Source organism: Polistes fuscatus, unplaced genomic scaffold, assembly GCF_010416935.1.
Source record: "Polistes fuscatus isolate 324 unplaced genomic scaffold, CU_Pfus_HIC Scaffold27, whole genome shotgun sequence".
NCBI classification, from domain to species: Eukaryota; Metazoa; Arthropoda; class Insecta; order Hymenoptera; family Vespidae; genus Polistes; species Polistes fuscatus.
This window is the reverse complement of record NW_025113104.1, coordinates 1,387,639-1,401,394: the sequence shown is the minus strand read 5'-3', so window position 1 is coordinate 1,401,394 and position 13,756 is coordinate 1,387,639. Positions and strand designations below refer to the sequence as shown.

At 33.6% G+C, this 13,756-nt stretch overlaps 4 protein-coding genes and 2 long non-coding RNA genes across 8 annotated transcripts; 3 read left to right on the top strand and 3 right to left on the bottom strand.

Annotated features, from left to right (window-relative positions):
- The first annotated feature begins 468 nt into the window (after positions 1–468).
- LOC122518873 lies at positions 469–3,427 on the top strand. The gene is made up of 3 exons (XM_043637988.1): positions 469–1,334; positions 1,974–2,925; positions 3,054–3,427. Exons 1-3 carry the CDS (start codon positions 1,122–1,124, stop codon positions 3,425–3,427), a joined length of 1,539 nt encoding a protein of 512 aa, XP_043493923.1. The 5' UTR covers positions 469–1,121.
- A 265-nt stretch (positions 3,428–3,692) lies between these two features.
- Positions 3,693–8,983, top strand: LOC122518972 (ephexin-1). Its single transcript, XM_043638108.1, has 11 exons — positions 3,693–3,895; positions 4,010–4,170; positions 5,977–6,597; positions 6,686–6,786; positions 6,882–6,984; positions 7,065–7,416; positions 7,523–7,636; positions 7,754–7,915; positions 7,998–8,192; positions 8,283–8,599; positions 8,664–8,983. Exons 1-11 carry the CDS (start codon positions 3,789–3,791, stop codon positions 8,876–8,878), a joined length of 2,448 nt encoding a protein of 815 aa, XP_043494043.1. The 5' UTR covers positions 3,693–3,788; the 3' UTR covers positions 8,879–8,983.
- LOC122518978 lies at positions 5,103–5,580 on the bottom strand. Its single transcript, XR_006304220.1, has 2 exons — positions 5,508–5,580; positions 5,103–5,431 (listed from the first exon to the last, which is right to left on the bottom strand). It is a non-coding gene; the product is annotated as an uncharacterized LOC122518978 (long non-coding RNA).
- Positions 8,897–11,031, bottom strand: LOC122518974 (transmembrane emp24 domain-containing protein 5). The gene is made up of 4 exons (XM_043638112.1): positions 10,638–11,031; positions 9,904–10,100; positions 9,755–9,821; positions 8,897–9,653 (listed from the first exon to the last, which is right to left on the bottom strand). Exons 1-4 carry the CDS (start codon positions 10,827–10,829, stop codon positions 9,423–9,425), a joined length of 687 nt encoding a protein of 228 aa, XP_043494047.1. The 5' UTR covers positions 10,830–11,031; the 3' UTR covers positions 8,897–9,422.
- Positions 11,032–11,271: 240 nt separating this feature from the next.
- On the bottom strand, positions 11,272–12,302 carry LOC122518977. Of its 2 annotated transcripts, XR_006304219.1 has the most exons (3): positions 12,197–12,302; positions 11,699–12,094; positions 11,272–11,588 (listed from the first exon to the last, which is right to left on the bottom strand). It is a non-coding gene; the product is annotated as an uncharacterized LOC122518977 (long non-coding RNA). The 2 variants fall into 2 exon arrangements; XR_006304218.1 differs by having other exon boundaries at positions 11,272–12,094.
- Positions 11,423–13,715, top strand: LOC122518973 (ileal sodium/bile acid cotransporter-like). Of its 2 annotated transcripts, XM_043638110.1 has the most exons (7): positions 11,423–11,510; positions 11,858–12,129; positions 12,210–12,419; positions 12,501–12,675; positions 12,752–13,014; positions 13,096–13,282; positions 13,372–13,715. In XM_043638110.1, exons 2-7 carry the CDS (start codon positions 11,917–11,919, stop codon positions 13,539–13,541), a joined length of 1,218 nt encoding a protein of 405 aa, XP_043494045.1. In that variant the 5' UTR covers positions 11,423–11,510; positions 11,858–11,916; the 3' UTR covers positions 13,542–13,715. The 2 variants fall into 2 exon arrangements, with proteins under 2 accessions (XP_043494045.1, XP_043494044.1); XM_043638109.1 differs by lacking the exon at positions 11,423–11,510 and having other exon boundaries at positions 11,809–12,129.
- Positions 13,716–13,756: the final 41 nt, after the last annotated feature.

The following is a 13,756-nucleotide window of genomic DNA, read 5'->3' as shown; positions in this document are numbered from 1 at the left end:
AAACAATCGAAATGAACGATTATACTTTTGTTATCGGATGCAATCATACGTTGGTATGGTTAATTATAAAAAGAAAAAATAGAATTGTGCATATTAATTTCGAAATAAAAAAAATGTAGAAAAGAAATTAGCAAAAGAAATATGACGAACACTTGTATACTTTATATTACGTTCAATATGTATATGCTTAAAAAAAATATTGTCAATGTGTGCGTATTAGTGCTTGAAGGACATAAATTGAGAGAGAGAGAGAGAGAGGGGGAAAAAGAAAAAGAGAGAAGGTTTCTTTGCTTTCTCTGTTTCTCGTGGGGGTCGTGGAGAGAAAGACGCACATATACGCTCGGTTCGTTGGCAAATGGCGGCTAACCATTCCGGAATGCGATCGAGCGGAGCTGCGGATGCCACGAGATTGGCTCGTCGCAAACGATCGTTTGCTATGATGACGCACGAGCAGCAACCTAAAGAGCAAGTGAGTGAAGAACAACATGCGAGTGAACAAGGTTTCACCGCGACGCATAAACGCGGCCACCTTAGTCGCGTCGTTGCACGCTTCATCGCTCGGTTACGATTATTTTCTCCTCGTGTGTCCCGTTCGTATCTTATGTTAGCGTATTTTCCAAGCACACCACGAGGTATAACGCGAACGAGATCCGTGATTCCTTGTCATTTCTATTACAATTCTAACGTAATATCATCGCACTGTTGTCATTCGTAACTGTCAAACCCGCGAAAGTATGTATACCGTTGTTTTTTTATCGAAAAGATAATTCTTTTTATCGTCTCTACAACAACAACAACAATAACAACAACAACGACGACGACAATTGTGAACATTTCTGGACAGTATCATCAGCTGTTATTTAAAGTAACAAAATGTCGAGACAAAATTCTAAGATAACTGTAGTTGGATCTACGACTTATCAATCAGTAGCGTACGTTATCATTCATTTTTGTAAACGTTGAATAGTGTGATATGAGGAAAGTAAAGAAACGTAATAATAATCACGATAGAAGAAATCGAATCAATCGATATAGACAAATAATTGAAATATCCTCGTACGGGGCCCCCCGTTCGCGAGTATTATATCGTAAGGTATGATCGAGATCGATGAAACGAGGACATGAGTTTGACGAGAAGCTCCAAAAGGGATTCCATTCGTGGAAAAAAAAAGGTGACGGAGAAAATTCTTTATCCCACGGTAGATAGTTTGGCCTTGAAAAGAGCGAGATTACCATTGCGTCTTCACGATGGTGGTACGGACATTGAAACGTTTGAAGAAATGAAAAAGGATACGGGAATCGTACAGCGGGAAAACAAACGAATTAATTTGATGGTAAGTAAATATAAATTCAAATATAAAACCAGGGAAGATGAGAATGAAATGGTGGGGGGTGGGAGAGCAAATTTCGAAAACGGAAACTATTTTTTTTTATCTTTTTCTTTCATTCTGTTCTTCTTCTTCTTCTTCTTCTTCTTCGGTTTACCGCGATACTCAAATTGGTAAACACCGTTGAAACTTAAAAAAACATAAATTGGGCTACGTTATTAACGTTTTCTTATCGCATGCCTTTAATTCTTATCTTCCCTCTGTTTTTTTTAATCAAATATTCCACGGAATGTTCGTAATGTGAATAAAATTTAGGATTCGTAATTAATTTCTTTATTACTCTCAAACGAAATTCGATTAAAATCTCTTCGTTCGTTCGTTCGTTCGTTCATTCATTTTCTTTGAACACGTGTGTTGACGATAAGACTATGACAATAAAGTACGAATATTATTATCACGATTCACGGAACTAGTTTTGATATCAGTTCTCTGATATAATCGATAGAAAGTGGAAACAGTAGTCATCTGTTTTATCTATCATATCGAACTTTAAAAAAAGATTATTCTTGATGATTATTATTAAAAATTGGCAGGAATCTCTTACGCAAATATTTTGGAAGCATAATTAAATATTTATCCCGTTAGGCTAAATCGAAGAACAATCCACTCCGAAAAGGTCGTACGAAAATTGAAAAAATGTTAGAAACGCAAAAGGAGAAATCCGATAATGCTGAATTGGTTGAAATTAATAGCATTTTGACTGACAACGAGAAAAACGAGGATTATTATTATCGTATATCGTTGAAAGAGGAGAACAAAAATGACAAAATAATCGACTCGGAAAAAGAAAATCTAGTCGAATTAAATACTCTAAAGGAATCTAACGACAAATCTAACGTACTCGTAGAAAGGCGTTGTTCAAATTCTTCGGAGGAGGATTACGAAAAAGTTGATTTTAAAAGTCAATGTTACACGGAAGTCTCGACGAAACGTGACTGCGATGTCAACGAAAGCTTTCACCGTAATAAAAGCATCGAGGGGGAAAGATCCGAAATGATGATTTACGGTTGCGGCGAATCGATATCGTTTTCCAGCGAGGACGATGAGAAAAATAGTTTGCGAAATAATAAGACGAAAAAGAAAAAGAAGAAGAAGAGACACTTCGCAAGAAACGTGTTACATTACGTGCCCGGATATCCGGGTAAACGTCAGAAACAACAAACGAAAAAGAAGAAAAAAAAGCATTACCGTTTTACCACGTATTTAGATTCGCAAGGAAGATCTTTGGAAGAGGAAGACGAAATGTCGAGCATCGAAGAAAACCTTGATTCCTTTTCCCGAGCTAAGAGTCTTTCGAAATGCGAATTGAAGTACATCATGATTTCCGAGCCATCGAATTTCGTTCACGTTGCTTCGGCTACGAATCCGCGTTTAATGTTCAACGAAAGTATCGACGGTTCGAAATCGGATCAAACTGTCATAACTCACGAGGAAAAATCCGCTAATTTGCCATTACTTTTACGAGGAAAAGAAATTAGTAATAATATTAATCGACCGACGACCGAAGAAGAAACGCCTATTATGGAAAGTATGGAAAGTACGTATTATATCGTTGTGATTTCTATCTGCAATACGACGAGTCCAGTCTTGAGCTTTCTTTTCCAAGGTTGCTCTCTTATTTCTTTTTTCTTTTTTCTTTTTTTTTTTCTTTTCTTTTTGTCATAGATAAAAATGTAGGTAGGACATCCTACGTGGAAATAAAAGGAACATCTCTAAACGGAATAGAGGAACCTAAAGCGAAACTCGTGGATCCTTGCCAATCGGTGAAAACCGAAACAACGACAGATGACGAGACGAGAATTTCTTACGAGCCAATATTACAAACCAATGTTAGTTTCCTTTGGAGCGATCGAACCAGAAGTTACTTGGACAAGAACGAGCAAGCCCGGCTTTCTTTTTCGCTCGTAAAAAAAAAGGACGAAGAAGAAACGTACGACGATGTGGGACCACCGCCGCCACCGTTGTCCGAAGTTTTTCCATTGGTTTCCTTTTCACAGGTACCACAATTTCATTTCATTTCATCTCTTCTCGTATTTTGACATTTTTCTACGGGATAACAATCGCGACAACATTTATAAAACAAACTTTTCTTTATTTATTCTTCATTAGGAAGAAGATTACGACGACGTGGGACCACCGGAAAGAAATACCCCCCTACTAATCGATGAAAACTCAAACGATGAAATAACGGACGATACGTACGACGATGTTTTGGCGTCATTGTTAAACGCGACCGAAGATCAATTTGAAACTTTATTCGAGGAGAATGAAGTAAAGAAAGAATGTTTGATAAACAATGATTATTCGAGCGTCGAAGATGGCAACGATGAACGGGACATTTACGATGACGTTGGATGTCCTAATGGGGAGGAACGCGTGAACAGTCTCTATGGGGGATCCATGGTTGCTTCTCTGCTTGGATCGGTCCTGGCAAACGGCAAGGAATCCGAGTGGGAGGACGTTGACGATTTTACGAATGCATTGCATTGCCAACACGATTGCACATGGTAAAGGATCATTGATCTTGATCAAAGATCAAAGTGTATTATTGATAAATTATTATCAATTACATTTGATTAATAAGCGGTTCGGTGTCGAAAGAATCGTTTCATATTTTTCAGTGAAAATAATGGGGAATCGCAGAGTCAAAAGAAACCTGTTCTACGACGTTCCGGCAAAAAATGGAAAAGACGACGTTCGAGAAGATCTAGGAAAAACTCGGCATGCTCCACCTCCTCATTTTCCTCCCATTTAATTCGCCATGATTCTTCTAACGTTCATGGTAAGTTCACAGAGGAAATAAATATCGCGGCTTTACCGTTTTACGCAACGACGACTTGTATTTACAGTCTGCAATATAAAATACCTTACCGATACCGGGTGTTGTGCATAATCCTAGCATGTTCTAAGTCTCTCTTTCTCTCTCTCTTTGTCTCTTTGTCTTGATTGCATCACAGCAGGTTCATTACTGTTACACTCATATTTAGCCCAGTTATTATATATTTGTAAATTATCATAACTATACGAGAGAGAATAGATATATTGGTATGCGTATGTTTGTGTAGGTATAATGAAATCAACGAGAGAGAAAGAGAGAGAAAAAAAATAGGCCACTATCATAACACGATTATGAGATATCGGTGCATGTGGTAAATAAAAAAAGGTGAAAAAGTAAATGAGAAAAATGAAAAAAAAAGAAAAAAAAATTTGAAAGAAGTAAGAAGAGACAAAAGCGCAGAAGTGCAGAGTGGAAAACGTAAGTAGTCGATTGGTCCGGTGTAGAAGGTGAAAGCGCTTCTTATGCGCTCTCATTGTCAGTCACGGCTGAACCGGGCTCTGCGTCGCGAGGTTTTCGATATCTCTCCTCGTTCTTTGCTGGCTTGCCAACAGCAGATTTGTGCGTGTTTCTTCCTTTCTTCCTCTTCGTTTCGTTTCGTATAAGAGTTTCGTTCGTGTTTGATATTAATTCTTGATACAATAGGAAACGAATGATTACTTATGCTATTATAAATACATAACTGTTTTCTTCTCTTTCCAATTCTAACTCGTGAAAGTTGGAAATTTCAAAATGTCGTGGAAATGAGACAGAGTCTAAGGACGCTCTCACGACGGCCGAACACGCAAGGTAAGAAGCCGTGTGAGAGAATGTGTGACGCGATTCCTCTCTCTTTCTTTATTTATTTCTTTATTTCTTCCTCTCTCTCTCTTTCTATCTCTCTCTCTCTTTCTGTTCCCTCTCAGTATTTCTCGACAAATGAAATTTCGATGGACTCCTTGCAACTTTCTCGTTGCTATGGTCCGTATAACTTTTTCACATTGGCAAATAAATGCATGTAAAACATTTGCTGCATAATTATAAAGATGGAAGGGGAACAAAAAGTATTGGTAATGGTGATTAGAAATAAATTTCAAAGGTCAGGGTGTCTTCGTGGTCATTAAGTGACCTTGACACGTCTCCAATAAGAATTATAAGGAAAAGTTATCGAGGATACGTTCCTGGTCTTTGTTCTCTTTCGCGTCTGTCCACTTTCTGTTCTTTTTTACTGGAAAAAAAATAAAAAATGAAAAGTAATCGTAGGTGGTTCGTCACGGAACCTCGCAGATATGAAAAGATTTTACCTTGAACGAATGATTTTTAAGTGGCCATCACCGGTTCCGCACTGTTACTGGTCAATCATTCGGATAAAAAGGAAGGAGAATGGAAATCATCGGGAAATTTGGAATCGGACGGCGAGTCTGTTCATTCGAAAAGCCAAGGCCTCGTCCAAATGAGACTCGTGGATCTTGACGAGGACACGGATGTGCAGGAGGCATCGTGTTACGTTCACGAAGGTTTCTCCACGTATTTTCTTCTTCTTCTTCTTCTTCTTCTTCTCTTCTTCATCTACACAACATGCATACGCATACTTTCGAATTAAACGTTCGAGGCTGGGCCCATTTACTGCCACGTTCAATTCTTATTATTTAAAATCAACGTGTGAAACATTTAATTAATCTTTCGTTTATCGAAATATATTGAAAGAAAAATGACGTATTATAAAAACAAGAAAATTAACAATTATCCCATTTCATTTTTATTTCGAAACAGAAAGCGCCTCGGAAGATAGTACATACGAGAGTCTTCGTTTTTCCCAACCGGATGATTTCAATACAGATTCGGAGGGCGAAGCTGCAAGCAGCCTTGAAAACAGGCCCGATTCTAATACCGATAATAGTAATCTGGATAATAATAATGTTAATAATAATTTGGAGGCACCCGCGAAACCGGTACCACCGCCTCCAAGAGAATCTAGTCTGACTGAAACTTTGGGTAGAAGAATTAAAATGTTAAGAAGAACGTGGAGCATCACCAAGGGTAGTCTTGGTAGAATTCGAAGAAGAACGTACGTCGAGGAAGATCAAACTTGCGAAGAAAACAAGGATCTTACAAACGAACACAATCACCATCATCATCATCATCATCATCATCATCACCACCAACAGCCACAATTACAGGACAATGGAAAATATTTTAGTTTTAGGAAACATTTCAGAAAAAATCTTTCCAGTTTTTCAACGTTTTATTTGAACGATAGTAATGGTAATTGTACGCCAAGAAATAATAATAATAATAATGGTACCAATAAAGAAGCCATTTATGGAAATACCAATTGGTATACGAAAAATAACGATTACGAATCTTCCTCGCAATTTTATAAAACAGACGTCGGTAAGTTAGTATGCTTGTTATGCGTGCGTTGCTCCCGTGAATAAAATTGCACGAATTTTGAAATTGATTTATATATGTATTCTATTAGATCACTATAGCGTGTTGGCGGATCAAGAACCTTTGTATCAATTTTATGCTGCTGCTGTTAACAGTGTGGCCTTCCAATCGGATTCTGACGGATACGAGCAAGTAAAACAAAAATATTTCTCTATAATTATGTATTGAAAACATATCTTTGCAAATGTAAGTAATACAATATAAATTACCTCATTTTTTCTCTACAGGTAGAAGATTTTAATCCTCCTCCACTTGCTACGGATTTTGTAAAACCAGGACACCGAACATTATGGTGCCAAACCCCACAAGTTGTACGCAGTGGACTCTTACGTAAATATTTAATATAAAAATAGAATTTTTTCTTTACACTATCTAATAATAAAAAGTAAACTTTTGTAACATTTTTCTAGAGAGACTAACACCAGAAGAAAAAAGAATACAAGAAGCCAAGTTTGAAATCCTTACATCGGAAGCTTCCTATTTGAATTCTCTTCGAGTCCTTGACAATGAATTTCTTCGTAATCACGAATTGACACATGAAATTTTAACGCCTTCTGAGAAAGATAAATTATTTGGTGGAGTACCTGGTGTTATTAAAGCGTCTGAAAAATTATTGGCGGATCTGGAAACAATATGGAAAGAAGATCTTACATTACATAATTTACCTGATATTTTACTTAAACATTCGGAAAAATATTTAGATATATTCGTTGGATATTGTTCTAATCAAATTAAAATAGATATGACGTTGAAGGAATTAAGGTAATTATGATAATGATATCTAATTATATATGAATATATATACATATATATTATTTTTTATTACTTTCTTTTAATGTAAGTTAATATTTTTTTTTCTTCAAACAAGAGCAAAGAAAGGGTCGAAATTTGTAGAGGCTGTCACGCAAATAGAATCCCGTCCTGAATGTCAAAGCTTGCCACTAAATTCATTCCTTATGTTACCAATGCAACGAATTACAAGGTAAAACGCTTATCATAGTATAGTATATATATATATCATAGTATAGTATATCAGCTACCCCTGATATAGAATAAAAAAAAAATAATAGTATTAGGTATTATTATTTTACATTTGCAGACTGCCATTATTAGCCGATGCAGTACTTTCTAAATTATCCATGGAAAATACAGATAGATCCTCGTGGGAAAAAGTTTTATCAACATTTACCTATGTTGTGTCCGAATGTAACGAGGGTGCACGTGCTGCAGCTCAAGAAGCTGAAATGGAAATGATAACAAGGTAAAACTAAAATCTAACATTTTGTCTCAAGAGAAAAAAAAATAAAAGTAAGAGTTACTAAAGTTTGATCTTTTCTTAACAGGAAATTAGAATATTCGCCTAAAATAAAATCTATTGATTTAAAAAATCGACATTTAATTAAAAAAGGATCTGTCATACAATTAACTATGAAGGCAGATATGGAATACAAACTTACATTCGGAAAAAAATTTAACAAAACACCGGTGTACCTTTTCCTACTAACGGATTACCTTCTAGTCACAAAGATTAAACATAAGTACGTGAAAGTTAAATGATATTTTTCCTATAACAATCATTTTAACGATAAACGTAGGTATCTTAAAAAACTCATCTTTGTTTTTTGTAGTACTCACGATGAAGCTTACACTGTCATAGATGTTTGCAAAAGAAATCTTCTTGCTTCTGAATCAGTCTCTGAAGATTCACCCTTTGCTGGTCGTAATGCGATGATGTTAACACTATTAGAAAATCATTGTGGTAAGCAAGCAGAATATATTTTAACCTGTGAAAGCAATACAGAAAGAGAAAGGTGGCTAGAAGCTATTTCACCACCAAAAAGGGAAATAGTTGGGGAAACTCTTTACGAATCCTGGGATTGTCCTCAAGTAATGGCTCTATATTCTTACTCGCCAAACCAACCTGATGAACTTTCATTGCAACCAGGTAAGCGATACAAATATTTCCTTAAAAATAAACTTGTATTTTATTAATTATATGTACTTGTCAGGTGATGTTATAAACGTATTAAGAAAAATGACAGATGGTTGGTATCATGGTGAAAAGCTATTGAATGGCGAACAGGGTTGGTTTCCTGCAAATTATACAAAAGAAGTTGCCTCTGAACATGTACGTGCGAGAAATTTGAAACAAAGGCATCGTCTCTTAGCCCTTATGGGTAGTGTTTTACAAAGAAGAGCGAAACAAAACTTAGCCATGTATTGAAGTAATCGTCCACGAAAGTATCATAACAAAAATTATTTTTGCATTTATTGTTTGTACAATTATGTACATTTTAAATGTAATTTAATAAACATTGTTTAATAAATCTATATATCACTCTTCTCGTTTTATCATGATATAACTTAATAAAATACATGAACAGGACGTGGAAAAGATGTTTCACGTTCAAACGACAAGTGGAATGTCCTTTGTATGTGTATCAAAATGATGGTACAGTCTTATGTTGATTTTTATATAAAGTTTGTTTTATAAAAAGAGTATTGAAACATGATGATAACGTTGTATGTAAATAAGCCGATTTAACAAATATTCAATTTTATCAAAAATACAGAAAACTTTGAGACTAAACGTTAAATTAAACGCTTGTCATATAAAAATCATATACTCGTATGTATATATTAAATTTAATAAAAGTTATAAATAAAAATCTGAATAATATTTTAACATTTAATTAATATTATCACAATAAACGGCGAATTATAACACACTGGACGTTATCATGTTCCTATTATATTATTACTGATAATCAGAGCCTTGCTTTCGAATATCTCGATGGCTTGACATCGAATAATTTTTTTACAAAATAAACCTGTATCGTGGTGGTCACTGTAATAACAATTATTTGTGCGATAGACCAAGTTTGAACATAAAAATTATTGTCCAAGAGTAAATTTAAATCTCTTGCTTCTCGACTACGACTTAAATGTTGCGTTTGTAGTATATCATTAATGTTCTTCTCCACATTTCTTATCGTACTCTGAATAAAAAAAAAGAACAAATATATTAGTTGAAAGAGTATAAAACAAATATTCATGTGACGTGAAATAAAATAAATGAATTATCTTTTTTATTACTTACTGTGAAATTTTCAACTGATAAATTTAACTCCTCCAATTCTTTTGTATACTTTTCCCATTGATCATATCTAATTAAATACAATAATAATATAATTATTGATACTATAATATTAGTTAAGAAAGTTTTTGAAATTCGATTGATTTTATTACCTAATAACTGTGATGTACAAATTGACCAATTTAGGAGCAAATCTGGAGAACTGATTGTCAATGCAAACACTATAATAACCACCAGTTGCCGTTTGATCTTGATAATCAGCGTTAGCTCTCCATTGATAAGGATATACAATCAAACCTTCTGGATTTCTCACAGCAAATCCGGCTTTTCCATCACCGCCACGTAGTACCTGTGTTTGATAACATATTTCTTAAAAGAAAGAATGATAAATAAACGATAAATATGACAGTCGTTTATAATGCATTCTTAATTACTTTTACTTAACGATGTAGCTGCACTTTCTCTTTACTATGATAGCAAAATCTATATTAATTTGTACTATCACATACATAAATAAATGGAAAGATACATTAGCACGTGTGAATGTAAACATGATTAATACAAAGATAAGAAAAAACAAGGTGGCGAACAATATGAAATTTGATAATTTGAAAACATTTAATATTAAAAATATCAATCAGTTTGAAATGAATGAATTAAACTAAAGTGTCTTCGACACGTATTTAAAAGAAACCATATGGTTAATATGTTACTCAACTGCCATTACGACTAACCATCAGTTATTTTCCTTAGAATTTCACACAGCACAGATCTTTCCACTCTATCACAACATGTATTTAATTGAATAGGTGTCTTATTTACAGAAGAATCACATTATCCCAAGATGTTATGCATCGAAGCACCAAAAGGAGACGACCATGTGTACCTGGAAGCTGACGTAGAAAGTTGCGCCTGGATTTACAAACTGGAAATAGCAATCCTCCTTTCCGGCCTCGATATGCACCTTGTAATCCATTGCCACTGCAGGAAGTGTTTCATACCAAGGTTTGTTTGTTTCGCATTTTGCTAAACCGATTACCACTAAGAAAATTAGATTCTGAACAAGAAAAGAAGACATTGTACACTTTGATATATCCAATCATCACAACGACCTAACTACGATTCTAATACTTCACTCATTCCAAGTCGACTAACATATAAATTTCCCCTTCTCCACTATTCCTTTTCTTTCGAAAAGAACTTCGACCAATAGGAATGCGTCTACAAATTATAAAACTACTTTTGTAAATAAATATTTCGCGGCCATTTAAAGCTCAATTCACAGTACCCATTGGATAATATTATTCTTATCTCATTTTTTTCCATGCTATCTCCCTAGTTTATCTTCTCTTTTTATATTTATTACATAATTAATAGTAAACACGCGTGCGCGCATTTCCAAAATGTAAATAAAAAATAATCGAATAAAAATGCGAAAAAATCAAGCCATCTTATCGTCAATAATAAATCTAAAGGTTTTATAAAATATGATATCAAATAAAATAAGCTAAGAAAAATGATTAAAAACTTTGTAGAATCTTTAATTAATCTGATAGAAACTGATACGCAAAATACGTGACCAGAGGCGCAAATTATTTACTGTTAGCTTGCATCATCAAGATCACTGGAATTTAGATATAATCATGCGGTGTAAGACAATACAGTATTACCATTTTTTTTCCAAAGAAAGTAAAGAACATTTATCAAGTAGGACCTTAGTGTTCTTACAATCTCTTTCATTCTACATTTAATTAAACAGGTGAGACATTAATCTTAATGTTTTTTTATCTTCTTCCTTTTTTTATATATTGACCACAACTTGACACGAATACGTTCACTTAAAATAATCAAAATGAAATATTTATTTACTAAGATACTTTTCTACTCATTGACGTCAATTATTTGTTATCTATTATGCAAATATTAAAAATGATATAAAAGTTTTACCTAATACTGATAAACTTTTCACATTTTACTTCTATTAAGATCTACAATTTTTAATTATAATTGTAATTATATGCTTTGTCACACAGCACATCAATCACATTTTATTAAGGATGCTCATCCTCATAACATGGTTCTTTTTTTTACATCGAATCTTGGCAGAACAATCTATCGTAGAAGAATGGTCTGTAAATGTAACAACCAGTTCTATCAGTGTAACAATGGAAGAAACAAAGACAATTCCATTCTTCGTTGTTATCAATTCAAAAAATGTGGAAAATTTAAGTATTAATTATGTAAGCACGTCGCCAGATATTGCAACGGTAACCGGTGTTATAACTTCCAAAAGTGACAATTATTGGAATGGAACGCTTAATATAACTGGTATCTTTTTGGGTACTGCAAAAATTAAATTTCAATTTATGAGAAATAATGTGAGGAGTTAATTGATCTAATTATATTGTGACATCAAATTTTTTTTATATTATATTGATTGCTTACTTGATCTTTTTAGAACACAGAAGACAAAGAGGTTCTTTTCGTAACAGTAATGCGTTATCAGGGGGTAATAGATAAAATATTTACTGCCAGTGTTGGAATACTAGTATCTATTCTCTATATTAATTTTGGCTGTGCCATGGATTGGGATGCATGTAGAAAAACATTAAGGAAACCAGTTGGTCCTGCGATAGGATGCTTTTGTCAATTCTTCTTCATGCCTTTGGTAATTTGTCTAGTAGAAATAAAAATGAATCTCAATCAAGTTTACTTAATTATTATTCATATACTAATATTATTTTCACAGTTGAGTTACGGTATCGGATATTGTTTGTTTTCTGATCAGCCTGAACTACAGATAGGCATGTTTTTCACAGGAATAAGTCCAAGTGGAGGAGCATCTAATGTTTGGACTGTAATGTTAGATGGAAATTTAAATCTTTCTGTCACTATGACTACTTTATGCACTATACTTGCTTTCGGTAATTATACATATATATAAGAATATATCATAGTTTAACATATAAAGTGATCACCATAATTTTATTCTTCGTGTAGGATTTATGCCATTTTGGTTATTTACCTTGGGGAAACATATTTTTGATCGTGGAGAGCTTGCTGTACCTTATGATCATGTAGCAATGTTTGCAGTTGGTCTTATATTTCCTTTATTGATAGGATTTTGTATACAAAAGAAATTACCAAAAGTGTGCAAATTTATGATAAAAATAATAAAACCACTTTCAGCCATTTTTATAATATTCATCATTATATTCGCTATCTTTACTCATCTATATTTATTTCAATTATTTTCATGGCGAGTGAGTTTTATAATATTTCTTTTGTATAAACATAATGATATAATTAAAATACATTGCGTAATATAAACTGTAAATTTGTAGATCATAGTAGCAGGCATGGGTTTGCCATGGTTGGGATTTATTTTTGGTATGTTAGTAGCATTATTATTCAAACAATCTCGACAAGATATTATAGCAATAGCAATCGAAACAGGAATACAAAATACAGGAGTTGCTATTTTTCTACTTAGATTATCTTTGAAGTCACCTGCCGATGATTTGACTACAGGTAAGTTAAACATGAAAATACACGATCCTCGTTGATTGTAATTTATCCATGATTATTTTCTTTTTCATTTCTTAATTTGTTTTTTCCAGTACTACCTGTGTCTTCCGCTGTAATGACCCCGATACCATTAACAATTTTATATCTACTGAAAGTAATATTTAATTGTAGACGTAAGCACCAAAAAGTTAATAACACGTCTGAATCCTTAGAAAATTCGGAAAGTTATGCTGAACCCACTTCCGTAGTTCAAAGTAATTAGCATTGAAATTAATATAATATGCTAATAGGGATATTTTTTGTTCATTTACAGAAATGATGCAATATTATTATAATAATACTTACTATAAAAGATTATCAGATATTATATAAATCTATAAAAATCATAATTTATTTTGTACTATATACTGTTATAAAACTGTTAGAGTAAAAAACATAATTTTATCATTATTTATAAAAGTATCCTTTAAATTATTA